The 26,598-nt window shown below is 60.6% G+C and overlaps 1 protein-coding gene and 1 non-coding gene across 11 annotated transcripts; both read left to right on the top strand.

The window, feature by feature from the left end:
• The first annotated feature begins 189 nt into the window (after positions 1-189).
• Positions 190-22,824, top strand: ATG2A (autophagy related 2A). 10 transcript variants are annotated; one of them, XM_054662444.2, is made up of 41 exons: positions 190-482; positions 2,919-3,081; positions 3,186-3,338; positions 3,496-3,598; positions 4,018-4,153; positions 4,283-4,381; positions 4,996-5,092; positions 5,170-5,334; positions 5,437-5,577; positions 6,144-6,381; positions 6,465-6,612; positions 6,711-6,803; positions 7,224-7,379; positions 7,494-7,737; positions 8,049-8,145; positions 8,266-8,425; positions 9,517-9,659; positions 9,743-9,882; positions 9,992-10,152; positions 10,592-10,742; positions 10,874-11,073; positions 11,214-11,294; positions 11,559-11,665; positions 11,752-11,844; positions 13,753-13,823; positions 14,049-14,125; positions 14,730-14,894; positions 15,024-15,150; positions 15,234-15,448; positions 16,317-16,525; positions 16,780-16,915; positions 18,558-18,764; positions 19,038-19,139; positions 19,230-19,314; positions 19,426-19,561; positions 19,657-19,729; positions 19,906-19,988; positions 20,527-20,648; positions 20,780-20,934; positions 21,928-22,080; positions 22,161-22,824. In XM_054662444.2, exons 1-41 carry the CDS (start codon positions 312-314, stop codon positions 22,395-22,397), a joined length of 5,793 nt encoding a protein of 1,930 aa, XP_054518419.2. In that variant the 5' UTR covers positions 190-311; the 3' UTR covers positions 22,398-22,824. The 10 variants fall into 10 exon arrangements, with proteins under 10 accessions (XP_054518419.2, XP_054518418.2, XP_508535.4 ...); XM_054662443.2 differs by having other exon boundaries at positions 201-482; positions 14,730-14,900; XM_508535.7 differs by having other exon boundaries at positions 201-482; positions 9,968-10,152.
• Positions 22,825-26,122: 3,298 nt separating this feature from the next.
• MIR192 (microRNA mir-192) lies at positions 26,123-26,231 on the top strand. The gene has a single exon (NR_035698.1). It is a non-coding gene; the product is annotated as a microRNA mir-192 (primary transcript).
• Positions 26,232-26,598: the final 367 nt, after the last annotated feature.

Below are 26,598 nucleotides of genomic sequence, written 5' to 3'. Positions count from 1 at the left end.
GGGGAGGTTAAAGGTCCTCCCACACAGTACTTTACGCAAGCGTAAATCATGATTGAGAGCCCTATATCATGCAGAGAGCCCAGTCCCTTTTTCGCGCCCGAAGGCTCCGCCCCGCGCAGCCAATCAGTAGGCCTCGCCCTTTGCAATAGCCAATGACAGTGAGCGTAGGGGGCGTGGCTGGGCGTCCGGGGGCGCGGCCTGGCGCCTAGAGAAGCGGCGGGGCGAGCCGGGGGCTCTAGTGAACAGCGGAGCCGGACGGGGATCGCCGGCGGGCGGCAAGCGGAGGCGGCCCAGGCCCGGCGGTCTCCGAGATGTCACGATGGCTGTGGCCATGGTCAAACTGTGTGAAAGAGCGGGTCTGCCGCTACTTGCTGCACCACTACTTAGGTCACTTCTTCCAAGAGCACCTCAGCCTGGACCAGCTCAGCCTCGATCTGTACAAGGGCAGCGTTGCCCTGCGAGACATCCACCTGGAAATCTGGGTGAGGAGCCAGGCCCGAGTCCAGGAAGGTGCGGAGGGTGGGAGCGCAGCGACCTGAGGCTCCCTGCGGCAGGATCGGGCTGGGGGATCAGGCACCGGGCGTAGAGAGGCCAGGGGAATCTTGCCCTCTCCAGGCGTCAGAGGCACCCCGGCTGGCCTCTTCAGTTCCTTACCAGAGCCAGAAACTGAGCGGGAAGGGGTTTCTGTCTCCACGGGAGGAGAAACTGAGGCTGGAGAGGGCAAGATCACCTGTCTGGAGAATGCAAGACAAACTCGTCGAGTTTGGGGGCTGAGTTAAGGAGGGTGGCTCTCGGGCTGAGGAGGGGCTGGGGAGGGAGCGTAGGAACTGAGCTGGGCCAGGGCAGTGACAGACCTGGGCCTGCGCAGCTGGTGGGGGAAGCTGGTAGGGGTCCGGAGCCCTGGCGAGGACACCTGTGGATCATGTGCCCTGACTCCTGAGCCCGTAGGTGGGATCAACAAACCACCGGATGTGTATGTCAACAACCGCGTCAGTACCAGTGTTGATCAACACCTCGTGTGCCTGGGTCGCTGCCTACTTCCTGCTTTTGGGAGAGTGGGATGGGCCAAGTGGGTGTCTAGGGAGGGACTGGATGGCCCCCACCCACATCTCCCACCGACCCCCCCGGCTCAGTGTCCCTGCCTGGAGGGAGGCCCTGGAGGAAAGGTGGGGAGATCTGGCTTCAAGCCGGGAGGAGGCCAAGGGAGATGCTAGGGAGGCCAAGAGGTGTAAGGTCAGAGGCTTGAGGCTGGGAACGGTGAGGAGCCCTGACTCACAGCTCAGCTGACCTGGGGAGCTTTGAAGGAGCCACCAATTAGAGGCGCGTCCTGGTCGATCCACCAGGTCCAGAACAGCAGGGGTGGGCATGGAGGCAGGGACTTCTCAGTTTTGTGGCTGGACTCAGGGGGCTGCTAATCTGGGCAGAAGAGCTAGGCTTTGGGGGTAGGCCAGGCCCTGGTGAGCAAATGTGGGGTAGGATAACCGTGGGCCCTGAACTGGGGGCACCCCCCAGTGGCCTGCTGTCTGTGAATTCTGGTGTAGGAAGCCCTCTCTGACCTCTAACCTTAGCCTCAGCCTCTAAGGCCGTCTCTAGGCTGCCCCTTTTTTATTTTTATAGAGACAGGATTTCGCTATGTTGCCCAGGCTAGTCTTGAACCCCTGAAGGGATCCTCCCACCTCAGCCTCCCAAAGTGCTGAGATTATAGGCATGAACCACCATACCCAGCCCTAGGCTTCCCCTTTTTACTTTCAGCTCCAGAAAACGCCCCTACTCCTGTTCCCTGCCCTCTTGTTGGGGACTGAATTGGCTTCTCTAGGGCCCTGGTGGAATGCAGACGCTTTCTTGATAACCAGCCTCTCCTCCCTCCCAGCTCAGCCTGCAGGCCCCGCCTTGAAGGCCCCCAAAGAAACTGAGTATCTGGGGCCTCTGAAGTGGCATGAAGAGAGAGAGGCCCGCATCCCAGTCTCAGTCCCTGTTGTATACTGGGTGACTAGATTAGTCCTGTCTCTAGGCCTCAGTTTCCCGAGCTGTGGGTCTCTGGGTGAGGAATTTGGACTCCCATCTGCTCTGCCATGTGCTTTTTTATTCTTGGATCCAACCAGTTTACTGAGGCCCTTTCTGGGTGGCACCTGGGGTCACGGGGGAGGCAGGTGGGGTACAGCCCTCCAGGAGCTTCCAGGTTGGCAGGGGTACAACTCCAGCGTGGACATTTTAGCCAGGGGCTCAGCCTTGTGCCTCACAGAGAGGCACAGCTACACTAGGTGTTTGGGGTTGGTGGAGGGGGGGTCCCATCTGGCATTAGGTCAGCCCCTCTCTTGGACACTGTCCCTTTGAACTCTGCTTATCCAGGGTGAACATGGGTATTCCGGACTCTGCCATACATGTGCCCATGTTGTCCTGTGCCTGCAACACACCACCTTCTACCAGCGCCTATCCCCCCTCCCTTTATTCTTCAGCTTGCCCCTCCTCTGACGGCCCAGGCTGGGTTAGGCGTCTTCCCCACGGCCCCCCCACCAGCCCCCTCACCACCCCCAAGCACCTGCTCACCTCTGAGTTTCATCCTAGTTGCTCTGAGCCCCTGGCTGGAGCCTAGCTTGGCTGGGGAATGAAGACATTTTATTTACCCATCTAGTCTCAGTGTCAGCATGTAGAAAGTGCTCGGTAAATATTATCTTGAATTAAGTAGTGAGGGGAAACATCTGCTCTGGCTTGAAGGATTAGGCACCTTTGGGTGACGGGGTAGGGGGGCTGGCCTGTAGTAGGGGACAGCATGAGCATAGGTGGGACCTTGTAGATAACACGTGGAGGGACAGGGCAAGCCAAGGGTGCTCTCCAAGGCACTATAGCCAGATAAGGCTGTGCCAGCCTGTGGGATTTGGGGTTTCCCTGAGCTGGTTTTGTCTCTTGCTTGCTCCCAGTCTGTGAACGAGGTGCTGGAGTCGATGGAGTCACCGCTGGAGCTGGTGGAAGGCTTCGTGGGCTCCATCGAGGTGGCCGTGCCCTGGGCTGCTCTGCTCACCGACCACTGCACAGTGCGCGTGTCCGGCCTCCAGCTCACCTTGCAGCCCCGCCGGGGTCCAGGTGAGGGCAGGGCGAGGCTGGGGGCGGGCAAGTGGGGAGAGTGGGCCGGGGCGTCCAGGACCTGACTGGGCCTGCCTGCCTTGAGACCCTGTTTCTCCCTACAGCGCCAGGGGCTGCCGACTCACAGAGCTGGGCCTCATGCATGACCACAAGCCTGCAGCTGGCCCAGGAGTGTCTGCGGGACGGGCTACCGGAGCCCTCTGAGCCTCCACAGCCCCTGGAGGGGCTGGAGATGTTTGCCCAGACCATTGAGACTGGTGAGCAGGCCCCTCCCGGCCGCCCTGTCTCCTGCCCTTCAGTGGCACACAGAACAGGGGCTCCAGACAACGGCACGGCCACCCTGGTGCCCAGATGGGAAATTCTGCCTCCCCTTTGCTGCTCCACCTGACCTGAGACCCCTCCCCAACTCCTCAGTGCTTCGGAGGATCAAAGTGACCTTCCTGGACACTGTCGTGAGGGTGGAGCACTCTCCGGGTGATGGGGAACGTGGTGTGGCCGTCGAGGTCCGTGTGCAGAGGTAAGGGCAGGCCGATCTGGGGTGGACTGGTGTGAAGATGGGGAGTGGGGGCTGCTGGATGGTCCCCACCCGCAGCCTAGGTTCCTGGGAAGAGGCAGGGTGGATCTGGATGGGCCTCGGTGGTGGTAGGGTTGGGGAGGTGGGCTGCATCGTGAGCCCGGACTGGTGTCCAGAGGCCAGGTGATACAGGCCCAGAGTGGCCGAGGCCCCAAGAACCAAGTTAGATGCTGAGGGTCTGAGGAGCAAGGGCTGGCCTGAGCCTCCGGGCTGGACATGGTGATTCAGGACGGCCTAGGTGTGATGGGGCAGCTCTGCAGGCTAGGCTCCCTGACCCCGTGCCCCTAGAACAGAGCACTGTGTGGAGAGAGGGGCTCCAGGCCTGGGGTGGCCAGGGCACGGGCTGACCCTACACTCTCCAGACTGGAGTACTGTGACGAGGCAGTGCGGGACCCAAGCCAGGCGCCGCCGGTGGACGTGCATCAGCCGCCTGCCTTCCTGCACAAGCTGCTGCAGCTGGCAGGGGTCCGCCTGCACTACGAGGAGCTCCCGGCACAGGTGAGCAGGCTCTGATTCCCACAGCCCCTGTCTCCTCTCCCTTGAGCCCACTGAGCCCCTCCCATCCTTTCTGACCATCTCTGACTCCATTTTCTCAACCTTCCCCTCTTGTATCCTCCCGCCTCCCAGGAAGAGCCTCCAGAGCCCCCCTTGCAGATCGGCAGCTGCTCAGGGTACATGGAGCTGATGGTGAAGTTGAAGCAAAATGAGGCCTTCCCTGGCCCCAAGGTGGGTCCCCAGGCCCCTGGGGAGGGGGTGAGTACCCCATCTCAAGACTCCTCCTCCTCAGCAAGGCTGATTATCTACAGCCCACAGTGGGGATGTCAAGTGGGGGATTTACTTCCTTCTTGGCAGCTAAAGAAACTGAGGCTGTAGGCCAGGCACAGGGTTCACACCTGTAATCCCAGCACTTTGGGAGGCCAAGGTGGGTGGATCATCTGAGGTCAGGAGTTCGAGACCAGCCTGGCCAACATGGTGAAACCCCGTCTCTACTAAAAATACAAAATTAGCCAGGCGTGGTGGCACATGCCTGTAATCCCAGCTTCTTGGGAGGCTGAGGCGGGAGAATCGCTTGAACCCAGGAGGCAGAGGTTGCAGTGAGCCAAGATTGCACCACTGCACTGCAGCCTGGGCAACAAGAGCGAAACTCCATCTCAAAAAGAAGAAAAAAAGAAACTGAGGCTGAGAGGTCAAGTTGTGGCCTGGTTCATAGAGCTAGTTGGTAACAGAGTTTAGTTTGGTAGCCAGCATCCTGCTTTCCCAGGGCGAGGGCAGGCGGGTGGTAGCTCTTAGAGGAGCTGGGTGGTGGGCCTAGGCTCCATGGCTGCCTCCTTGGCCCCCAGTTGGAGGTGGCGGGACAGCTGGGCTCCCTGCACCTGCTCCTGACCCCAAGGCAGCTCCAGCAACTTCAAGAACTGCTCAGCGCCGTGAGCCTTACAGGTGAGGCCCCTGGGTGGCATGGGGGTGGGGTGGCTGGGAGGGCCAGCCAGCCCAGACTGAAGTCTCCTCCCCTGCAGACCACGAGGGCCTGGCTGACAAGCTGAACAAGAGCCGCCCGCTAGGTGCTGAAGACCTGTGGCTGATTGAGCAGGACCTGAACCAGCAGCTGCAGGCAGGGGCAGTGGCTGAGCCCCTCAGTCCAGACCCCCTTACCAACCCCCTTCTCAACCTGGATAACACTGGTGGGTGTGGGGTCAGACCATGGTTGGAGGGGCAGCTAGTGTGGGTGCAGGAGCCTAGGGGCTGGGGTCGGCTGTCCCTGACACTCCTCACTTCACCCACAGACCTCTTCTTCTCCATGGCTGGCCTCACAAGCAGTGTGGCCTCAGCCCTCTCTGAGCTCTCCCTCTCCGATGTAGACCTGGCCTCCTCTGTGCACAGCGACATGGCCTCCCGCCGGCTCTCTGCCCAGGCCCACCCAGCTGGTGAGTTGGAGCACCCTGGGGGTACTCCAGGGACAGGAAGGACTGGAAGAGGCCTTAGTGCTGTGGGATGTCAGAGGCACACAGGAAATCCCCAGCGATGCCTGGATATCTACCATCTGTGACTTGGTTCCCTGGGGACCAAACAAGGTGGGAGCTGGTGATAGAGTGGACAGAGCCTAGGTTTTTCAGTCATTGATCTTAGTCAAGCACTTAAACTCTCTGAGACTCAGCTTCCTCTTCCATAGGAAGAGAAGGGTGAGATCAGCCTTTGCCAGGCTGTATATCTGAGTTCATGTTTATTGAGAGCTTATTGTCTGTGGGTGCTAGGCTGGGTGCTTTATCACATCCTGTCCTTCCAGCACCCTGAGGAGGGTTCAGTTGAGCCTGGGCAGAGGGCCTGGCCTACTGGAGGCACCAGTGTCACCCCTGCCTGACCAAGCCTTCTCCCAGAGCCACATGGTGGGGCAGACCTGGCCTCCCAACCCCCAGCCTGGTGGCGAACTATTGCTCCACCTGGGGTACCCGGAATCTGTTGGGAGCCCCTGCTGAAGCCTCTGTACCCTTAGGCAAGATGGCCCCCAACCCCCTCCTGGACACCATGCGCCCTGACTCGCTGCTGAAGATGACCTTGGGGGGTGTGACCCTGACCTTGCTTCAGACGTCTGCCCCATCTTCCGGACCACCTGACCTCGCCACGCACTTTTTCACCGAGTTTGATGCCACCAAGGATGGGCCCTTCGGTTCCCGAGACTTCCATCACCTTCGACCACGCTTCCAGAGGGCCTGTCCCTGTAGCCATGTTCGGTATAAGCCCGAGGCCAGGGCCTGAGGAGAGACCATCAGAGCCCCCTAAGTGCACCTTCTGACGCCTGTCCTCTTCCCCGCAGGCTAACGGGCACAGCCGTGCAGCTGTCCTGGGAGCTGCGGACGGGCAGTCGGGGCCGGCGGACAACCAGCATGGAAGTGCACTTCGGGCAGCTGGAGGTGCTGGAGTGTCTGTGGCCCCGGGGCACCTCCGAGCCTGAGTACACGGAGGTGAGGGCAGAGGCAGAATGTGTACGAGGCGGGGTCTGGAGGTTTGGGTGGCTGTGGGGCCAGGCCTGACCCTGTGTGCCTCCCGGGTCCCATCCCAGATCCTGACCTTTCCTGGTACGCTGGGCTCCCAGGCCTCAGCTCGGCCCTGCGCCCATCTGCGCCACACACAGATCCTGCGCCGTGTGCCTAAGGTAACCCACCCGCTCCAGGCCACCAGGCTGTCCCCATGGCGTGTTGACCCCACCCTGGCCTCTGCCAGGGCCTCCTCTGCTGCCCAGCCCTGTCCCTCTTCCCCTGTGCTCCACATCTCACCATGCTGGGGCCCTCAAATACCTGCCTGGCCCTTCCTATGCCAGTCTCTGAGCCTGGTCATGCCCTTGCCCTATCTCAATATGGCCCCCTGGCTGGCCTCTGTTGCTAAGAGTGGCGCATGTCGGGTGGCTTTTATAAGTAAACAAGCACATTGTGCGCGTCGGGCAAAGGTGGGACAGGCCTCCTTAGTGCTCTCGTGGCCCCTGCCCCAGCTCTTCTCCCACTACCAGAGAGGGCCTTCCTGTCCCACCCCCTGAGTACCACTCAGCCCTCACTGACCTGAACGCCCTCGCCCTCAGAGCCGACCCCGGCGCTCAGTTGCCTGCCATTGCCACTCAGAACTGGCCCTGGACCTGGCCAACTTCCAGGCGGACGTGGAGCTGGGGGCCCTGGACCGGCTGGCCGCCCTACTGCGCCTGGCCACCGTACCTGCTGAGCCTCCAGCTGGCCTGCTGGTGAGAGGCCCCTGCCAGGGCCAGGCCGGGGGTGGGTGCAGGGCCTGGGTCCTCGGCTCTTGGTCACAGTGGGAGGGGCTCCGACGGCGGCTCTGACCCCCAATCCTCCTGCAGACAGAGCCCCTGCCGGCGATGGAGCAGCAGACGGTATTTTGGCTCTCTGCACCCCGGGCCACGCTGCGGCTGCGCTTCCCCATTGCCGACCTGCGGCCTGAGCGGGACCCCTGGGCGGGCCAGGCCGTGCGGGCTGAGCAGCTTCGGCTGGAGCTGAGTGAGCCCCAGTTCCGGTCAGAGCTTAGCAGTGGGCCTGGTCCCCCAGTCCCCACCCACCTGGAACTCACCTGCTCCGACCTACATGGTGAGAGCCCCCGAGTGACAGAACTTGGGGCAAGAGGCCTGGCTTCTGGGAGAGATGGGCTTGGGGCTATGGAAGGGGCCCAGTCACAACCCAAGCAGTCCCTGGCCCAGGCCTTTACCAGCTCTTGGGGTCCCAGCACTGCCTGTCCCCGGCCTCCTCGCCGACAAGTAGGGTGGACCCTTTGTCTCTGGCTTTCTCTGCCCACCAAGGTGTGTGGAGTCGGGGGCACAGCTCTGAGCCGACCTGGGCATTGGGGAAGAAATAGGAAAAGGCAGCAGTGATGAACCCCCTAATTCCCCATCCCCCTCCAGGTATCTATGAAGATGGAGGGAAGCCACCTGTCCCTTGCCTGCGTGTCTCCAAAGCCCTGGACCCCAAGAGCACTGGGCGCAAGTACTTCCTGCCCCAGTAAGTAGGGGCTCTGGACTGGGCCCAGGAGAGGAGGGTTCTGCTGGGGGTGGCAGGGGGCCAGCTTGGAACTGGGTGCCGGGGGCCCTGCAGGCCAGTAACAGGCCTGTGCCCTGGCAGGGTAGTGGTGACTGTGAACCCCCAGTCCAGCAGCACACAGTGGGAGGTGGCCCCGGAGAAGGGAGAGGAGCTGGAGCTGTCAGTGGAGAGTCCCTGTGAGCTGCGGGAACCTGAGCCCTCGCCCTTCTCCTCTAAGAGGACCATGTATGAGACAGAGGAGGTGAGACTTGGCCCCACCTCTTCCCAGGACCCCCTCCCGCCCACCGCCCGGGTTCCTGCCGTAGGAGCCACCTGTGTGGCTGTGGGCCAGGGCAGCACGACCACCTGGGGTGGGCATGAGCTGACCCAACACCAGTGAGGATTTCGGCTCTTCCATTCTTTCCAGTCAGAGAGTCTTTCTGAAACGGCACTGGTGAGGGCAGGCCCCTGGGGAGCATGGGTCCTCGATTGGAAAGATCAGGTCCTGCCCCACCTGACCGGTGGATCAGCACTGTACACTTAGAGAGGCAGTTAAGGGCCAGGCTCTGCCACTTGGTGACTGTGTCATCACCCTGGGGAGTTATCTGACCTTGAAGAGTTACCTATAGATGAGTTTCTTCCCCTGGAAAATGGGCACCATGACCTGTCTTTCTCTCTTTTTTTTCTTTTTTTTTTGAGATAGAGTTTTGCTGTGTCGCCGAGGCTGGAGTGCAGTGGCATGATCTCGGCTCACCGCAACCTCCGCCTCCCAGGCTCAAGCGATTCTCCTGCCTCAGCCTCCTGAGTAGCCGGGATTACAGGCGCGTGCCACCACGCCCGGCTAATTTTTATATTTTTAGTAGAGACGGGGTTTCATCATGTTGGCCAGACTGGCCTCTAACTCCTGACCTCAAATGATCACCCACCTCAGCCTCCCAAAGTGCTGGGATTATAGGCATGAGCCACCGCACCTGGCCTAATTTTGTATTTTTAGTAGAGACAGGGTTTCACCGTGTTGGCCAGGCTGGTCTCGAACTCCTGACCTCAAGTGATCTGCCCTCCTCACTCTCCCAAAGTGCTAGGATTACAGGCGTGAGCCACCGCGCCCAGCCTAACCATGACCTGTGTCACAGGCCTGTTGTGAGTATGAAAGAAGTTAACATACCTGAAGCCCTTAGAACAGCACAGGTGTGCCATCAGCACTGTATCTGTACGGCTATCATGCATCCCCAGTAGAGAAGGGCTCCTATGAATGAATGATGAACGACAGGAGGGCAGGACTGAGACCAGAGACAGGCCCCAGCCAGCGTCTCTAAGATGACTCTCCTGCTCTTTCCACCTCACCCTGTCCAGATGGTGATCCCTGGAGACCCTGAGGAGATGAGGACGTTCCAGAGCCGGACCCTGGCACTGTCCCGCTGCAGCCTGGAAGTGATCCTGCCCAGTGTCCACATCTTTCTGCCCAGCAAGGAGGTCTACGAGAGCATCTACAACAGGTGGAGACGCGGGGCCAGCAGGGCGGGACTGGACACTGGGTGGGCCTGGCCTCCCTTACCTGCTGTCCACCCGCCTATCTCAGGATCAACAACGACCTGCTCATGTGGGAGCCTGCAGATCTGCTTCCCACCCCCGACCCCGCCGCCCAGCCCTCGGGCTTCCCCGGCCCCTCAGGCTTCTGGCACGACAGCTTTAAGATGTGCAAGTCAGCCTTCAAGCTGGGTATGAGAGGTGCTAACGCTGGGCTAGAGGGAGGACCCCCAGGTCTGGGAAGGGCCAGGCTAGCCCTTCGCGGTCTCCTTCCCAGCCAACTGCTTTGATCTCACCCCAGACTCGGACTCGGATGACGAGGATGCCCACTTCTTCTCAGTGGGGGCATCAGGTGGCCCACAGGCCGCTGCCCCTGAGGCCCCAAGTCTTCACTTGCAGAGCACCTTCTCTACACTGGTGACAGTGCTGAAGGGGCGGATCACAGCCCTCTGTGAGACCAAGGTAAGTGCAGCCCCGGGCAGGCGGGCCCCAAACTTCAGAGCTCCCATTGGCGGCAGAGCAAGACCAGCGCGAGCAGCTCCAGGTCAAGAATGTGGAGAGCAGGAGGCCTGAGTGGGCAGCGCCAGCCCACCCACGCCAGCCTGCCCACCCTATCACAGCCCATCAGCTCCTTCTGACCCCCTGCTGTATGTAAAGCACCATGCTAGGGGTCGGGATGGGCATGGAGCACCCACCGTTCCCACTCTGAGCGGGCAGACCCGGCAGAGATTATTTTTCTCCTGGCAGAAGAGGCAAGTGCCATCCAGGGCCTCCAGCAGCGTCCATGGTGGAAACTGGAGCTGACCCCCTTAGGCCAGGGCTCCAGGAGCCGCCAACCCCCAGAGGGCTTGAGGGTTGCTGAGTGCAGCTGGGGAAGCCAGGCCGTGTGCTCCTTCTGCAGGATGAGGGTGGGAAGCGGCTGGAGGCTGTGCACGGGGAGCTGGTGCTGGACATGGAGCACGGTACCCTCTTCAGCGTCTCCCAGTACTGTGGCCAGCCAGGACTTGGCTACTTCTGTCTGGAAGCTGAAAAGGCAACACTCTACCACCGAGGTGTGAGGCCTGGGGGCAGGTCACCACTGGGGTCCAGGGTTGGGGGTGGAGGGCTTTCAGGACGGATGTGGGCCCTGGGTGGAGTGGGTAGCCAGTTGGCTTGGCAGGGGGCTCATGAGACCCCTCCCCAGCGGCCGTGGATGACTACCCGCTGCCCAGTCACCTGGACCTTCCCAGTTTCGCTCCCCCGGCTCAGCTGGCCCCAACCATCTACCCATCGGAGGAAGGGGTGACCGAGCGGGGAGCCTCGGGCCGCAAGGGCCAGGGCCGGGGACCCCACATGTTGTCCACTGCTGTGCGCATCCACCTGGACCCCCACAAGAATGTGAAGGTATGGGCTTGCCTACCATCTACCCCTCCTGCTAGCCTGGGCTGCAGCCCCGGTGTGCGGTGGGACCCCAGTGCGCGGTGAGGCCCCAGTGCACGGTGGGGCTGGCCTCCCCACTGCCCTGACTGCGCCCCCACCCTCAGGAGTTCCTGGTGACACTGCGGTTGCACAAAGCCACCTTGCGCCACTACATGGCCCTGCCCGAGCAGAGCTGGCATTCCCAGGTGAGCGTGGGTGGTGGGAAGCCACATGGCCCAGTGACTCTGGACTTCTGTTTTGGGCAAGCAGGTCTCTAGGTGGGAGGAGGCCGGTGGGAGGAACATGGACTGGGCCACAGCTGACCTTGTCCGGAGCTCCTGGGCAAGGGGTGTGGCAGACAGCTAGCGGGCAGAAGGTGAGGTGCCAGGCAGGGGCCAGGACAGGGAGGGGTTAGAGGAGGGAGGACACCACCTGATCCTCACTGCTTCCTCCTGCCCTGGCCTCTGAAGTTGTTGGAGTTCCTAGACGTGCTGGATGACCCTGTGCTGGGCTACCTGCCCCCGACGGTCATCACCATCCTGCACACACACCTGTTCTCCTGCTCTGTGGACTATAGGTACCAGGCTGGGTGGGCCAGGGGCTGGGGACGGGGATGGGCTCTCAGGTGTAAGGAGCCGGCCCCAGCCCGAGTATCACCCCCAGGCCACTCTACCTCCCAGTGCGTGTCCTCATCACCGCAGAGACCTTCACTCTCTCCAGCAACATCATCATGGACACCTCCACCTTCCTGCTCAGGTATGCAGGCCGCCCCGCACCGGGCCATCCCACCCTCGCCGGGCCGAAGCTGCCTGCCGCTGTGTGTCCTCTGGTGCTCCCGGTCTTAATGTACACCCGGGTGATAGTCTCATTCTCAGGAATGTGGATTGTTTCCGCCTTTCTAGAGGGCAGTTGGAGCCTCCTGATGAGACCCTTGTAAGCATTTGTGCTCTCTGACCTGTAATCTCATGTCTGAGGGTTGTCCTAGGATATGCAAATAAGAGAGGTGGGATTTAATGCTTACGGAGTATAAGTTAAAACAGCCAAAACGTATCAGTTAAATCACAACCCTCACAACCTGAGCAAATAAGCATGGCCCACCTAGTAGGTAGAAAACCATGCAGGGATTAAGGTGAAGCTGAAGAATCCCTTCAAAATATAAGAAGATGGAGGGTGCGGTGGCTCACACCTGTAATCCCAGCACTTTGGGAGGCTGAGGCAGGCGGATCACAAGGTCAGGAGTTCGAGACCAGCCTGGCCAATATGGTGAAACCCCGTCTCTACTAAAAATACAAAAATGAGCCGGGGGTGGTGGCAGGCGCCTGTAGTCCCAGCTACTTGGGAGGCTGAGGCAGGAGAATCACTTGAATCTGGGAGGCGGAGGTTACGGTGAGCGAAGATTGCGCCACTGCACTCCAGCCTGGGTGACAGAGCGAGACTCCGTCTCAAATAAATACATAGATAGATAGATAGATAGATAGATAGATAGATAGATAGATAGATAAAATAAAAAATATAGAAAGATGCCACAGTACAGTGTTTACTCAAATAACATTGGATACAGGACTGTGTATGTTTTAAAATCAGTTTATGAAGGGGTGTTTATATATGTCTCGGCGTGCAGCTGCAGAGAAAGTTTGGAAGGAGATGTGTGTGGTGGTTTTCTCAGAATTAGGGATTAGGAATGATGAATGATTTTTATTTTCTTTATTCTAAAATATCTTAAAGGAGTTTTCATTATGTTACCCTTAAAATAAAGACTTATTTATTTATTTATTTATTTTGAGACAGAGTCTCGCTCTGTCGGCAGGCTGGAGTGCAGTGGTGCAATCTCAGCTGACTGCAACCTCTGCCTCCTGGGTTCAAGCGATTCTCCTGCCTCAGCCTCCCAAGTAGCTGGGACAACAGGCACCCACCACCACACCCAGCTAAGTTTTGTATTTTTAGTAGAGACAGGGTTTCACCTTGTTGGTTAGGCTGGTCTCGAACTCCTGACCTCGTGATCCGCCTGCCTTGGCCTCCAAAAGTGCTGGGATTATAGGCATGAGCCACCATGCCCAGCCCTTATTATTATTTCTTTTTGAGATGGAGTCTCACTCTGTCGCCCAGGCTAGAGTGCAGTGGTGTGATCTAGGCTCGCTGCAACCCCTGCCTCCCTAGTTCAAGAGATTCTCCTGCCTCAGCCTTCCAAGTAGCTGGGATTACAGGCACCCGCCACCATGCTCGGCTAATATTTGTATTTTTAGTAGACACGGGGTTTCACCACGTTGGCCACGCTGGTCTCAAACTCCTGATATCAGGTGATCCGCCTGCCTCAGCCTCTCCAAGTGCTGGGATTACAGGCGTGAGCCACCGCACCAGCCAAAAATAAGGACTTATTTTAGAAGAACCACAAATGCAGCAGGGAGAAAAATGGACACCCCTTCCCAGGACTGTCATGAGGCCCCATCGAGGTGTCGGAACTGCAGGCACTTTGAGAGCTGCAAGTGCTGCCCGCCTCCCACTGCCTGCTGTCTGGGCCTTCTCCCCATTGTGCAGGCAGGAACGCTGAGGCTGGAGGGGCCTGTCCATACCACCTCCTGTGGGCTTGGGACCCCTCTGCTCGGCTCCCGTGGAGCTGCCACCTGCAGCGGTGCCCGGGCCCTTCTCAGCCCTGTTCCCCCCCAGGTTCATCCTCGATGACTCCGCCTTGTACCTGTCCGACAAGTGTGAGGTGGAGACCCTGGACCTGCGGCGAGGTGGGCAGGGCCGGGACTGGGCTCCCTCCCCTCTGAGGGACCACCGCCCCGGCCACACCCAGAGCAGCCAGGTGTCTCCCCGCAGCTGCTGGCCGGGTCCTTAGCTCCCACACGTAGCCCGCACAGCAGGGACTACACCTGGATCAACCGGATCCTTCCCCCAGGTGCTGGGGCCGGGGCCGGGTGGAAGGGGGCCACAGGACCTTTCTCTCGCCTCTGCTGCAGATTATGTCTGTGTTTTGGATGTTGACCTCTTGGAACTTGTGATTAAAACCTGGAAAGGGAGCACCGAGGGCAAACTGGTGAGTGAGGCTGTCACTCTGGCTCCTGGAGCCACAGCAGGTGCAGGGGCCAAGGGAGTCTTCAGGGGCTGCTGCTCCCTCACGTGCCCGGGCTCCGGACACAGTTTATACCTGCCCTTCCTGGGCTGCAGTTAGCGCCCCTCCTGCAAAGGGCCATAGTACAGCCCTGGTGGGGGGGGTCCCTTGATGCTGGCTGAATGAATGAATGGGTTTCAGCCCTGCCACCAGAGGACACGGCAGCCAGGGCACCAGCGAGGCCCTGGGAATCAGCCACCTTTGTAGGTCCCCGGATTCATCTCCTGTAAGATGGAGATAACCTGCCCTGCCTCGCTAGGCATGCAGAGCCCTTCACGGGGAGTGGGGTAGGGTGGGTGGGCACACTCCTGCTTCCTTGGATGGCCCTGGGCCAAGCCCCTTTCACCCTCTGGGTGAACAGTTTGCTCATCTGTTCAGTGGAGTTACTGGGCAGGTCATCCACTCCAGGAGAGACCATCCCTGTTCTGCCTGTGGCAGGGTCAGAACTGCGGTGCCCTCCCAGCGAGCGGGTGGGGCCAGCAGGCAGTGGCCCCTGTGTTCACATAGCTGCTCCCCCCCACCCCCGCAGAGCCAGCCACTATTCGAGCTGCGCTGCTCCAACAACGTGGTACACGTGCACAGCTGTGCCGACTCCTGTGCCCTGCTAGTCAACCTGCTCCAGTACGTAATGAGCACAGGCGATCTGCACCCCCCACCCCGGCCCCCCAGCCCCACGGAGATCGCCGGCCAGAAGGTACAGGTGAGGCCTGGCCACACAGGCTACCAGAGCTCGGCCAGGCCCCTCCCCTGCCATGGCCCTCGGGCCTGGGGTTGGGGGAGCCCTGTCCTGTCTCACTCATTGCTCCTCCCCTGCCTGGCCCAGCTCTCGGAGAGTCCTGCCTCTCTGCCCTCGTGTCCCCGAGTGGAGACGGCCCTCATCAACCAGCGTGACCTGGCCGACGCCCTCCTGGACACCGAGCGCAGCCTACGGGAGCTGGCCCAGCCTTCAGGTGAAGTGGGGGTGCTGTGGGGACAGCAGACACAGTCAGGCACCCACTGTGGGCGCCTCTCCAAACTGGCCTCTCTCCTATAGGTGGCCACCTCCCTCAGGCGTCGCCCATCTCCGTCTACCTATTCCCAGGTGAACGGAGTGGGGCCCCACCCCCTTCACCACCTGTCGGGGGCCCTGCTGGCAGCTTAGGGTCATGCTCAGAGGAGAAGGAAGATGAAAGGGAAGAGGAGGGCGATGGAGACACCCTGGACAGTGATGAGTTCTGCATCCTTGATGCTCCCGGCCTGGGCATCCCGGTGCGTGGTGGGAGGGGTGGACCAGTTTGCCGTCCAGGCAGGTGTGTTTGGGGTGGGGACGGAACACTCAGGGGTGGTTGCCTGGCCATCTGGAGCTCCCGTGGTGAGAGAAGCAGGCAGGAGGTGGTTGCCATCACCTGGGGGGTGGTGCTAGGTCTGTGCCACCCTAGGGAGGCAGCCCTGATGCTGGGCTTTGATGGAGTAGGGGGATTTCCAGAGGAAGAGGAGACCTGGTGTTCTGGGCAGAGGGACTGGGAAATTCAAGGGATGGAGGAAGAGGAGAGGGCAGTTAGCAAGAGGGATGGAGAACCATGTGGCTGCAAGGGCCGGTGGGAATGTCTGAACTCACCCAGGTCTTAGGAGGCAGGGCTGGCAGGAGCCTGGGCTTCCCAGGCTCCTGTTGGACAGACCACTCAGGCATAGACTCGGGTGATAGCAACCCAGGAGTGTCATCTTTCATCAAAAACAGGGAGGAGGCCAAGCATGGTAGGTCACGCCTGTAATCCCAGCAATTTGGGAGGTCAAGGTGGGAGAATTGCTTGAGTCCAGCAATGAGAGATTAGCCTGAGCAACATAGTGAGACCCCGTCTCTACAAAAAAAAAATAAAATTAGCCTGATATGGTGGCACATGTCTGCAGTCCCTGCTACTCAGGAGGCTGAGAATGGAGGATCGCTTGAGCCTAGGAGGCAGAGGTTGCAGTGAACTGTGATTGTGCCACTGCACTCCAGCCTGGGTGACCGAACATGACCCGACCCTGTCTATAAAAAAAAAAAAAAGGAAAAAGAAGTGAGGCCAGGGAGCTGGGGCTGGGGGCAGCTGGGCTGGATCGAACATCTGTGTCACACGTCTACCTGGCCTCCCTGCAGCCTCGAGATGGGGAGCCTGTGGTGACACAGCTGCATCCCGGCCCCATCGTTGTGCGGGACGGTTACTTCTCACGGCCGATCGGCAGCACGGACTTGCTGCGGGCACCTGCCCATTTCCCAGTGCCCAGCACTCGGGTGGTGCTACGTGAGGTCTCCCTCGTCTGGCACCTCTATGGGGGCCGAGACTTTGGCCCCCACCCCGGCCACAGGTGAGGACGAGCGGGTGCAGGTGGCAGCTGGTGAAGGTTGGGGCTCAGGCTGGTCCAGGTCTGACTTTCAGCAGCTGGAGACCTTGAGCCCCATCCACCCCAGGTGGGCCTCAGTTTCCTCATCCTTCCTTATCCCGCCTGCTTTCCAGGACTGGGGCTAGCGGGGGTCTCTTGTCCCAGGCTAAAAGGCCCGCTGAGGACGGGGAGGGAATGGGGTTCCTCTGAGTCAGCTTGGCCCCTGTCCCTCTTCCCAGGGCAAGAACTGGCCTCTCAGGTCCCAGGAGCTCCCCTTCCCGCTGCTCTGGCCCCAACCGGCCCCAGAACTCATGGCGCACGCAGGGGGGCAGCGGGCGGCAGCACCATGTCCTCATGGAGATCCAGCTGAGCAAGGTGAGTGGGGTGGCGAGTGCCTACTACACGTGTGTGTCATAGAACAACGGGCCTTGTTCTCGATGTCACGTGTAGCAATGACTAACGCAGAGGAAAACCCCTGCCTTTGTAGTGGAGGAAGCCAGGCAGGGACCAAGATGTATCGAGTGTGTCCGATGGTGAAGAGCGCTCAGGGGAGAGTCTGCAGGGGTGGAGGAGACAGGTGTGCTGGGGAGGGTCTGGAAAGTCCTCTTCTGAAGGCACCATTTGAACAAAGACCTGAACAAGTGGGGATGTGAGCCAGGAAGAGTTTTCAGGCAGAGAGGACAGTGTGAAAGCCGCAAATTGGGGCCAGGCATGGTGGCTTATGCCTGTAATCCCAGCACTTTGGAAGGCCGAAGAGAGCAGATCACCTGAGCTCAGGAGTTTGAGACCAGCCTGGGCAACATGGCGAAACCCCATTTCTACCAAAAAAAAAAAAAATTTAACCATTTGCAGTGGTGTGTGCCTATAGTCCCAGCTACTCAGGAGGCTGAGGCAGGAGAGTTGTTTGAGCCCAAGAGGCAGAGGTTGCAGTGAGTTGAGATCGCCCTATTGCATTCCAGCCTGGGCAACAGAGTAAGACTCTGTTTCAAAAAAAAAAAAAAGCTGGAAGCTGGAAGCATCCTGGCATTTCCAGGAACAGCAGAGCCTGTGCATAACCAGCGATCCAGAATGTTCCTTTTGAGTCTTACAAGAGACGAACCCCTCAGGGCTTTTGAGGAGAGGCCTCTGTGGGGTGGGGCTCTGCAGCAATCAGGGAGGGCTAGTGAGCAGGTTCAGGAGAGCCTAGATGGGGGCTGGCCACAGGTTCAGCTGCGGATGGGGTGTGTGAGATACAGAGAGTGGTACAGAGGGTTCAAGGTTTGGGCCTGGGAAATTGCCCGGGGCAGGGGGGTCCCACTTGCTGAGAGTGAGCCAGGCCAGTGCTGGGCTTCCCAAGGAGCCGCTAGAGGCAAAGGGCAGAGGGGCCTCAGGCTGCTCGGATTGGTGGGCTGTGCTGCAAGAACCTGCGGGAGATGGGTGTCAGAGCAGGGGGCCAGGGGCCTCTCTGAGACCTGATGGCCAGCCAGCGGGTGTGCAGGAAGAGGGGGAAGGAAGGCTCTCCACGGAGAGGGGCTACAAGAGCAAAGTCCTGAAGGCAAAACAGGCCTGGACTCCTTGAGGGGCAGAGACCAGTGCAGCTGGCATGGGAAGCAAGAGCAGGGTCAGGTCTGGAGGGAGAGGCAGGTCCCTGCTGGGCATAGAATAGAGAAGGGGTTGGGGCCGGGCATGGTGGCTCACGCCTGTAGTCCCAGCACTTTGGGAGGACGAGGCAGGCAGATCACTTGAGGCCAGGAGTTCGAGACCAGCCTGGCCAACATTGTGAAACCCTGTCTCTACTAAAATTAGCTGGGTGTGGTGGCACATGCCTGCAATCCCAGCTACTGGGGAAGCTGAGGCAGGAGAATCGCTTGAACCCGAGAGGCAGAGGTTGCAGTGAGCCGAGATCACGCCACTGCACTCCAACCTGGGCGACAGAGTGAGACTGTCTCAAAAAAAGAATAGAGAAGGGGTCTGGGGCCAGCCCTTCCCTCCCTCTTGGGGCCCTGCTTACCTGGCCAGGCCTCTGTCCACCCCACAGGTAAGCTTCCAGCATGAGGTGTACCCAGCGGAGCCAGCCACAGGCCCTGCGGCCCCCAGCCAGGAGCTGGAGGAGCGACCGCTGTCCCGTCAGGTGTTCATCGTGCAGGAGCTGGAGGTCCGAGACCGGCTCGCCTCCTCCCAGATCAACAAGTTCCTGTACCTACACACGAGTGAGCGGATGCCGCGACGTGCCCACTCTAACATGGTATGAGCGACCTGCACCATCCATCCTGGGGCAGGGCACCAGACCGTCGGGGACACATCTTCACGCATGCATGGATTCACACACATACACGCATTCCCACACAAACACCCAGGTTGTTTGTGAGCCTGGGAGAAGGGCAGAGCTAGGGGCTGTGTTATCGAAGGGAACAGCGTGTTCAGAGGCAGGGTGGCTGGGTGAGCTGTCAGGGAACAGCTGGGTGAGCTGCTGCCCCAGAGGCCCAGCAGGTGTCCAGAACTCACCCTCTGCTCCCAGCTCACCATCAAAGCGCTGCATGTGGCCCCCACTACCAACCTGGGTGGGCCTGAGTGCTGTCTCCGCGTCTCGCTGATGCCCCTGCGGCTCAATGTGGACCAGGTGAGTGGTCTACGTGAGGGCAGAGCCTAGGGTGACCCCACTGTCTCCAGGCCTCTGAGTCTGATCCACATCCGGACCTCTCCCTTGCAGGATGCCCTCTTCTTCCTCAAGGACTTCTTCACTAGTCTGGTGGCCGGCATCAACCCCGTGGTCCCAGGGGAGACCTCCGCTGAGGGTGAGAGGCTGGGCCAGGGAGGGGAGCGTCTGGGCCTTCTGCCTCCCAGGACAGCCCAGGTTCCCAGTCATCCCTGGCCCCATCCCCAGTCTGTGACCTCCCCTCCCCTAGCTCGCCCCGAGACTCGAGCCCAGCCCAGCAGCCCCCTGGAAGGGCAGGCCGAGGGCGTAGAGACCACTGGTTCGCAGGAGGCCCCAGGCGGTGGACACAGCCCCTCCCCTCCTGACCAGCAGCCCATCTACTTCAGGTAGGCTGCTGGACTGCGGGTGGGGGGCCCTGGGCCAGATTGCTGGGGGCCAGGCCAGTGAGCAAAGAACCCCCTCTTCCTGCTCCCCTACCCAGAGAGTTCCGCTTCACGTCTGAGGTCCCCATCTGGCTGGATTACCATGGCAAGCACGTCACGATGGACCAGGTGGTAAGTGGGGCGGTCGGATGGGGTGGCCATGTGGGGTCAGCTGTGGCTGAGTCCCTCTGGGGGCCAGGTCTTGCATCCAGGCACTGTTAGCAGCCAGGGCGCTCTCCAGTGGCTCCCATGGGCTGGCTAGCTCCCTGAGTCCCATCGGGTAAACCTGGACCCCCTCCCTCTCCCAGGGCACTTTCGCTGGCCTCCTCATCGGCCTGGCCCAACTCAACTGCTCCGAGCTGAAGCTAAAGCGGCTCTGTTGCAGGCACGGGTGAGTCCCCAGCACCCCAGCCTCTCTCCAGGGTCCCTGATCTTCCCTCTGTTCTGGTCCTGACTGGTTGTGTGGCCTTGGCCAAGTCATCACCCTTCTCAGGGCCTCAGTTTCTCCTCTGTAAAAAGGACGCAGTTGGCTGGGCATGATGGCTCACACATTCAGGCATTCGAGACCAGCCTGACCAACATGGTGAAACCCCGTCTCTACTAAAAATACAAAAATTAGCCAGGCGTGGTGGCATACACCTGTAATCCCAGCTACTCAGGAGGCTGAGGCAGGAGAACTGCTTGAACCCGGGAGGCGGTTGCAGTGAGCCAAGATCGCACCACTGCACTCCAGCCTGGGCAACGGAGCAAGACTCCATCTAAAAAAAAAAAAAAGGACACAGTCCCTCTGCACATGACTGGGTGGGACCACAGGGAGGGCAGAGTGCCCACAGTACTTGCCACAGGGGTACTGAGTCCTCCTGGCCCCACAATCCCTCCATGTGTGGCTCTGCCTCACCTTCTGCCTCCTCACCTCCCTGCCCTGCCAGGCTCCTGGGTGTGGACAAGGTGCTGGGCTATGCCCTCAACGAGTGGCTGCAGGACATCCGCAAGAACCAGCTGCCCGGCCTGCTGGGAGGCGTGGGCCCCATGCACTCGGTTGTCCAGCTCTGTGAGTGTCTAGGTTTGGAAGCCCTCGAAACTGCTTTTACCCTTGGGCGACCTAGAAGCTGCCATTGGGAATAAGAGGAGGAGGTGGGGGCAGGGCAGCCTCGGGTGTCTCTGAGCGCTCCTTCCCCCTAGTCCAAGGGTTCCGGGACCTGCTGTGGCTGCCCATTGAGCAGTACAGGAAGGATGGCCGCCTCATGCGGGGGCTGCAGCGAGGGGCTGCCTCCTTTGGCTCATCCACAGCCTCTGCCGCCCTGGAACTCAGCAACCGGTTGGTACAGGCTATCCAGGTGAGTGGGTGCCCTGTATCTGGGCTGTGCAGGACAGAGCAGCTGGAGCCCTCTGCACCACAGCTCCCTGGTTCTGTCCTCAAAGCTCCTCTGAGAGTGGGCAGTCTGGGTATGACAGCCCTACTTTATAGAGAAACAGCCACGGAGAGGCTAAGTGACTTGCCTGGGACCTCCAAGCCAGGTCTCCCGAGGCCCACAGGGGCTCCCATGCAGGAGCGGGAGTGCCCCCCAGGCCTTCAGAGCCCACTGTGTCTCCTGCTCATGGCATGTCTTGTAAAGGGGGGTGGAGGATGGCTGTGTTTGCAGACTAAGAATCTGAGGCGCAGAGGCTGCCCTGGTTCATTCAGGCCATACACTTCGCTAGGCCAGAAGGACCCCAGGGAAGCTGGGGAACCAGTCTCATAGGCAGTTGTCAGATGAATTCTGTAGGGGATCGATGGTCCTAGGCGGCTAAGGGGTGAGTGCAGGTGCATGGTGCATTCTGGAACCTGCAAGCTCAGACCCCAACAGGACAGAGGGCAGGGCTCCAGGGGAGGTGGGAGGGATGCATGGGCACCAGGGAGCCCCCGGGAGTGTTCAGTCAGGTGGGAAAGAGTGATGCCAGGTGAGATGCTGGGCAGAGGATCTGGCAGACAGAAGGAAGGATGGGCCCCTGACCGTCTGGCAGGGGCGTCTGGGGGGCCAGACAAGGAGCGGTCAGTCTCAGGCGTGCAGCTGCGGCAGCCATGTGGAACCTGCTGAATGTGGTGGTCAGCAGGAAGAGAGGTTTGGGTTGAGAAGACTTTCCTAGGTTCCCTCAGCAGAGTGGCAGGTGCCTAGGAAGGGGAGGAAGAGTGGGAGGAAGTGGGGAGTGAGGCTGAGCAGGACCCCCTAGGCCAGCACAGTAACAGGCAGGGAGGCTGAGGGCTGGTGGGGTCTCAGACTGTCCTGGGGGCCTGGGGCTGACGTGTGCCCCAGCCAGCTGTCCTCATCCAGTGCTCCCATGTCCCCCAGGCCACAGCTGAGACCGTGTATGACATCCTGTCCCCGGCAGCCCCCGTCTCCCGCTCCCTGCAGGACAAGCGCTCTGCGCGGAGGCTGCGCAGGGGCCAGCAGCCTGCCGACCTGCGGGAGGGTGTGGCCAAGGCCTACGACACAGTGCGAGAGGTGACCAGGCCCCCGCCCTGCCCCAGTCCCCCATGCCCATCTCCTCACACAGACCCCGCCCTGACCTCTGGCTTCCACAGGGCATCTTGGATACAGCTCAGACCATCTGTGACGTGGCATCGCGGGGCCATGAGCAGAAGGGGCTGACGGGCGCCGTTGGGGGCGTGATCCGCCAGCTGCCCCCGACTGTGGTGAAGCCGCTCATCCTGGCCACGGAGGCCACGTCCAGCCTGCTCGGGGGCATGCGCAACCAGATTGTCCCCGACGCCCACAAGGACCACGCCCTCAAGTGGCGCTCAGACAGTGCCCAAGACTGAGCCTGGGGTGCCCGGCACCCAGAGGGTGCTGCCCACCGTGCTCCTGAGCCTCCCAAGAGCTGCAGCCCACGGGCCCGGCCCGGCCTGGCCCTTCAGGGGATGGCCACTGTGAAGGACGCCTTCCCGGCCTGCCCGTTGCCAATCTGCTGTGAGAGGGGGGCCTCCCTGCCTTGGGGCCTTAGCCCTGGCTCTGCACTTTTCCTCCGGGGAGAAAGGACACTGCCCCTCCCCCCACCTGGGCCCACACTGCTGCCTTCTCCCAGGACAGAGGCTTTTGGACCCTCGGACCCCATCCCACTCAGCCAAGTGTCTTTCTGTGTCTGGGGGGAGGAGGGGATGATATCCGTGTGGTTCGATGTATTATTTTTAAGCTCCGTGAGCGCGTGGGTCAGTGTCTGCATGAAGTGGAATAAACTGCCCACCGCCAGCCCCCCTCTCAGATCCTCTGTCCCTGTGAACCCTGGCCTCAGCCTTGACCTTGGCTCCGCCCCAGATCCCACCTCTGCACCCAGCACCTCCCATGTCACCACCAGGGGTCGCCACGCCTCCTGGCCTTGCCCAGCAGATCAGGGCACAGGCGGACCCAGAGGCACCCAGCCCTGCACGCCTTCCCCTGGCTCTGGGCTCTGCCTTTCCCCTCCCAGGAGGCTGCCACTCCAGCCCCACTCCTGATGTGGCAGGAGCTATGTGGGGCTGCCAGGGGAGGGAGGGATGGTCCTTGGAGCCCAGCTGACCCTGCCTGGTTGTCACTTGAGGCCACTCGGGGAAGGCTGAGCCTGAGGCATTCTAGATGTTGCTCTCACCATCCCTAGTGGGGGCTTTTGGGGTGGCCCAGGCCTTGGCCCCTTGGTTTCCACTGTGCTCTGGGGTCCCAGCTCCAGCACTTGGAGGGGGGAGGGGTGCTGGAGCAGCGCTGCAGCCGGAATCCCAACCCTCACTGCACAAAGCTTTACACAGGACCAGGGAGCGCCCATTGCCCCCCACACATCTTGTTTCTTGTGAGCTACTCCCATCGTGCTCCTCCCTGCCCTGCTTCCCAGTGGCGCTGCACAGAGGTGGGTGGGTCCATGGGGAAACCGAGGCTCGGGTTGGGAATCAGGGGACCCTCACCTTGCTAGGTTCCGCAGGCCTCTGGGGTTAGCAAAGGTCCCCCAGCCCTGCTCTGTGGCCCCTTCTGAGTGGGGGAGATCTGGGTACTGGGAACAGAGCAGAAGCTTTGTCCCGAGGGACCCTGGGGTCCTGGCTGCCCACGGACACCTGGGGCAGCAAGCTGGTAAGAGATCAGGAGGGCGAGGCCCTGGAGGAGACAGGGCTGTGGAGACTCGGTGCTGATGCCACCCGGAGAGGCAGATGGGGCCCAGCCTGATGCTTCCTGGACCCGCCCCACCCTGCCCGGGCACAGTCCAGGGCTTCCTGCCCTTCGAACCGCACTTGTGATCAGTATTGACGGTGGTGGGATAATCATTAACCACCACCAGGGGCTGGGTCAACGGCTCAAAAGGCCCTGGGCCCAGGGTGTCCCCACTTCCTCCTTGTGCCCCGAAGGCCAGCCCGGCACTCAGGTAAGGCTTCCTGAGTGGTAGGACCCCTGCCGCCCTCCCTGTCCTAGGAGGCTCCTGAACCCAGGCACCTCTCTGAAGGGTGGCCAATCCTGAGGAAGAAAGGGACCTGGACAGCCATGGGGTGGCCGGGATGAGCCCCTTCCTCTCTGTGCCTTGGTTTCCACTGTGGGATAAGGGGGCCTTAGCATCAGCGCTCAGAGCTGTGGAGCCAGGATTCCTGATCGGGCGCTGCCTCTGCCAGGCCAGGGCACTTGGACACCACGCTGCAGGAGGCTGGTCTTGCCCAGGCCTCTGTGGGAAGGGCCACCAGGCTGAGTGGAGGGCCAGCCACCAGCTACGGTGTCTTCCTTCGCAGGTCTGTCCCCCCAGGCAGAAGGATTCCAGCCCAGGGATCCCCCATCCCACCCTGACTGCATCCTGAGAAGGGGGGACGCCACTTCGGGAAGGTTGTTGGGGCAGCACAGGCCCTGGGGCCCTGCTCTGTGACCTTGGGCGGCCCCCTCTGTCTCTCTAGGCCTGTATCCACCACTGGCAAAGGGGGCAGGGCCCAAGTCTCTAAAAGCTCCCCTTTCTCTCCAGAAGCTTTGGAGTCTCCCAAAATGCCTGCTGGGTCTCTGCAGGACTGGCACCTGTCACCGGAACCTGTCTGGGAGGGACGAGAACACGCTTTGCAAGAGGAAGCTCTGCCTCACAGAGCCCTGGGCTCATTCAGGGACCCTGGCCAGCAGCTGCTTCCTCTCCCCACAGCGGAGAGAGACCCAAGGGTCCCAGGGCGGATGCTTCCCACCAGGCCAGCCCAGCGTGCAGGGTGGCCTCGTAAGTCCTGATTGACATATGGACAGTGGTTCAGAGAGGTTATGCTACTTGCTGAAGGTCACCCAGCTCCGAGGCCCCTGCTGTCTTCCAGGCCACTGAGGTCCTAAGCGTCCTTCCAGGCGAGCCACTGCTCACAGCCTGTTCCTCATGTTCTGCGGCAGGTTTGTGTATCTACATCTTTTCCAGTTCCCTGTCGTCCCCCTTCCTACACCTCGTCATCCACTGTCCCTGTTTGTTTTCTCTGTTCCTTTCTAGTTCTCTACCTGTTCCTCTTATTTTTATTTGAGACAGGGTCTTTCTTTGTCACTGAGGCTGGAGTGCAGTGGCACAATCCCAGCTCACTGGAGCCTCGACCTCCCAGGCTCAAGTGATCCCCCGCCTCAGCTTCTTGAGTAGCTGGGACCACAGGCATGCATCACCACACCAGGCTAATTTTTTATTTTTTGTAGAGATGGGGTCTCACTGTGTTGCCCAGGCTGGTCTTGCACTCCTGGGCTCAAGAGATCCTCCCACCTTGGTCTCCCAAAGTGCTGGGATGCCAGGTGTGCACCGCCATCCTCGGCCTTACTCTTCACTTCCTCTCTCAGCCCCTCTGCCTCACTATCCCTCTTTCTGTGCCCTCCCCCACACAGCCCCCCACACTTCTTCTTAGTCTCATCTTCAGCTTCCCATACGAGGCCATCCTTATGAAATCAGGCACTGGGAGGTCCCTGGGGACTGACAAGTGCCAGCTGTCCCTTGCTGTCCCTCTGCCCCATGGCTGCAGCAGGGAGGGTGGGCAAAGGGCAGAGGTGACAGTGGCCAAACCTGAAACTGAGGCCCAGCTCTGGTTGGGAAAGAAACAAGGAAACAAAATAACTTGGGGACAGAGGGCGTGGGGTCATCAGAGCGGGCAAAGGCTGCCCAGGAGTTGTAAATCGGAGCCGCTCCCGGCTTTATGAGGCCGATTTGGGGTTGAGCCTGGACTTTGCCCAGGAAGGAGTGCTGGCAGCACACGGGGCGCCAGGTGTGGGCCCCGGATGATAAGAAGCCTTGGTGAAAAGACCATGCATGGACCTGGGGCCACGAAGACTGGGGAGCCCAGGTGAGCGGGCATGGGACACTCTCCAGAGCCCTGCCGAAGGCGGACGCCAGGCAGGGCCCCGGTCTCCAATTGGTTCCCGCCCCCTGTAACAGCAACTCCATGTGGAAGTGCCCACTGGTTCCAGTGGGGCTGCTGTTATCTGGGGCGAGGGCCTGTACCCACGAAGAAGGAGAGGCAGGTGCTGGCCAGCAGACCAGCCAGGACTACCGTGGCGACGCTCCCAGGCCAGATGGTGGCGGGTAGTGGAGGGCTGTCGGTGGGCTGCCGAGACCGAGTGCACAGGGCTCTGACCTATGAATTGACAGCCAGTGCTCTCGTCTCCCCTCTGGCTGCCAATTCCATAGGTCACAGGTATGTTCGCCTCAATGCCAGCCACCAGGACCTGCAGGGATAGGGGAGGGCCGGGGGTGTCCAGCAGTCAGCAGAGATCCTGCGACCCCAGTGCAGCACTCATGGTCCCACCTCCCTCTGTCTCATTCCCTGTGATGAGCCTGAACAGCTTCAGTCCTGCCCCTGCCCTGCCTGCCCTGTGGCACCTCTATGCTTTGCCCATGCTGTTCCTTTGGGCTGCAATACTCTTCCTAGCTTATTTGCCAGGCTCACTCTTCCTAACCCTTTCAAGCTCTGTCCAAGCATTTGCTGCCTCCAGAAGGCCTTCTTGAAGCTTCTAAGTCCCCACCTGGGCACCCCCACACAGTGCTGCCGCAGAGCACTGCCCTCTCGGAGCCCTGGTGCTGGT

This window comes from Pan troglodytes, chromosome 9 (assembly GCF_028858775.2).
Source record: "Pan troglodytes isolate AG18354 chromosome 9, NHGRI_mPanTro3-v2.0_pri, whole genome shotgun sequence".
Classification (NCBI taxonomy): Eukaryota; Metazoa; Chordata; class Mammalia; order Primates; family Hominidae; genus Pan; species Pan troglodytes.
This window is presented reverse-complemented; position numbering and strand designations above follow the sequence as displayed.

Excerpts from the sequence above, each read along its gene's own strand:
- ATG2A (XM_016921184.3), top strand. The coding sequence starts at position 312 with ATGTCACGATGGCTGTGGCCATGGTCAAACTGTGTGAAAGAGCGGGTC. Across the intron at positions 3,339-3,495 it reads TGCCCAGACCATTGAGACTG|TGCTTCGGAGGATCAAAGTG; the intron begins GTGAGCAGGCCC and ends CCAACTCCTCAG. Across the intron at positions 16,916-18,557 it reads TGGAGATCCAGCTGAGCAAG|GTAAGCTTCCAGCATGAGGT; the intron begins GTGAGTGGGGTG and ends TCCACCCCACAG.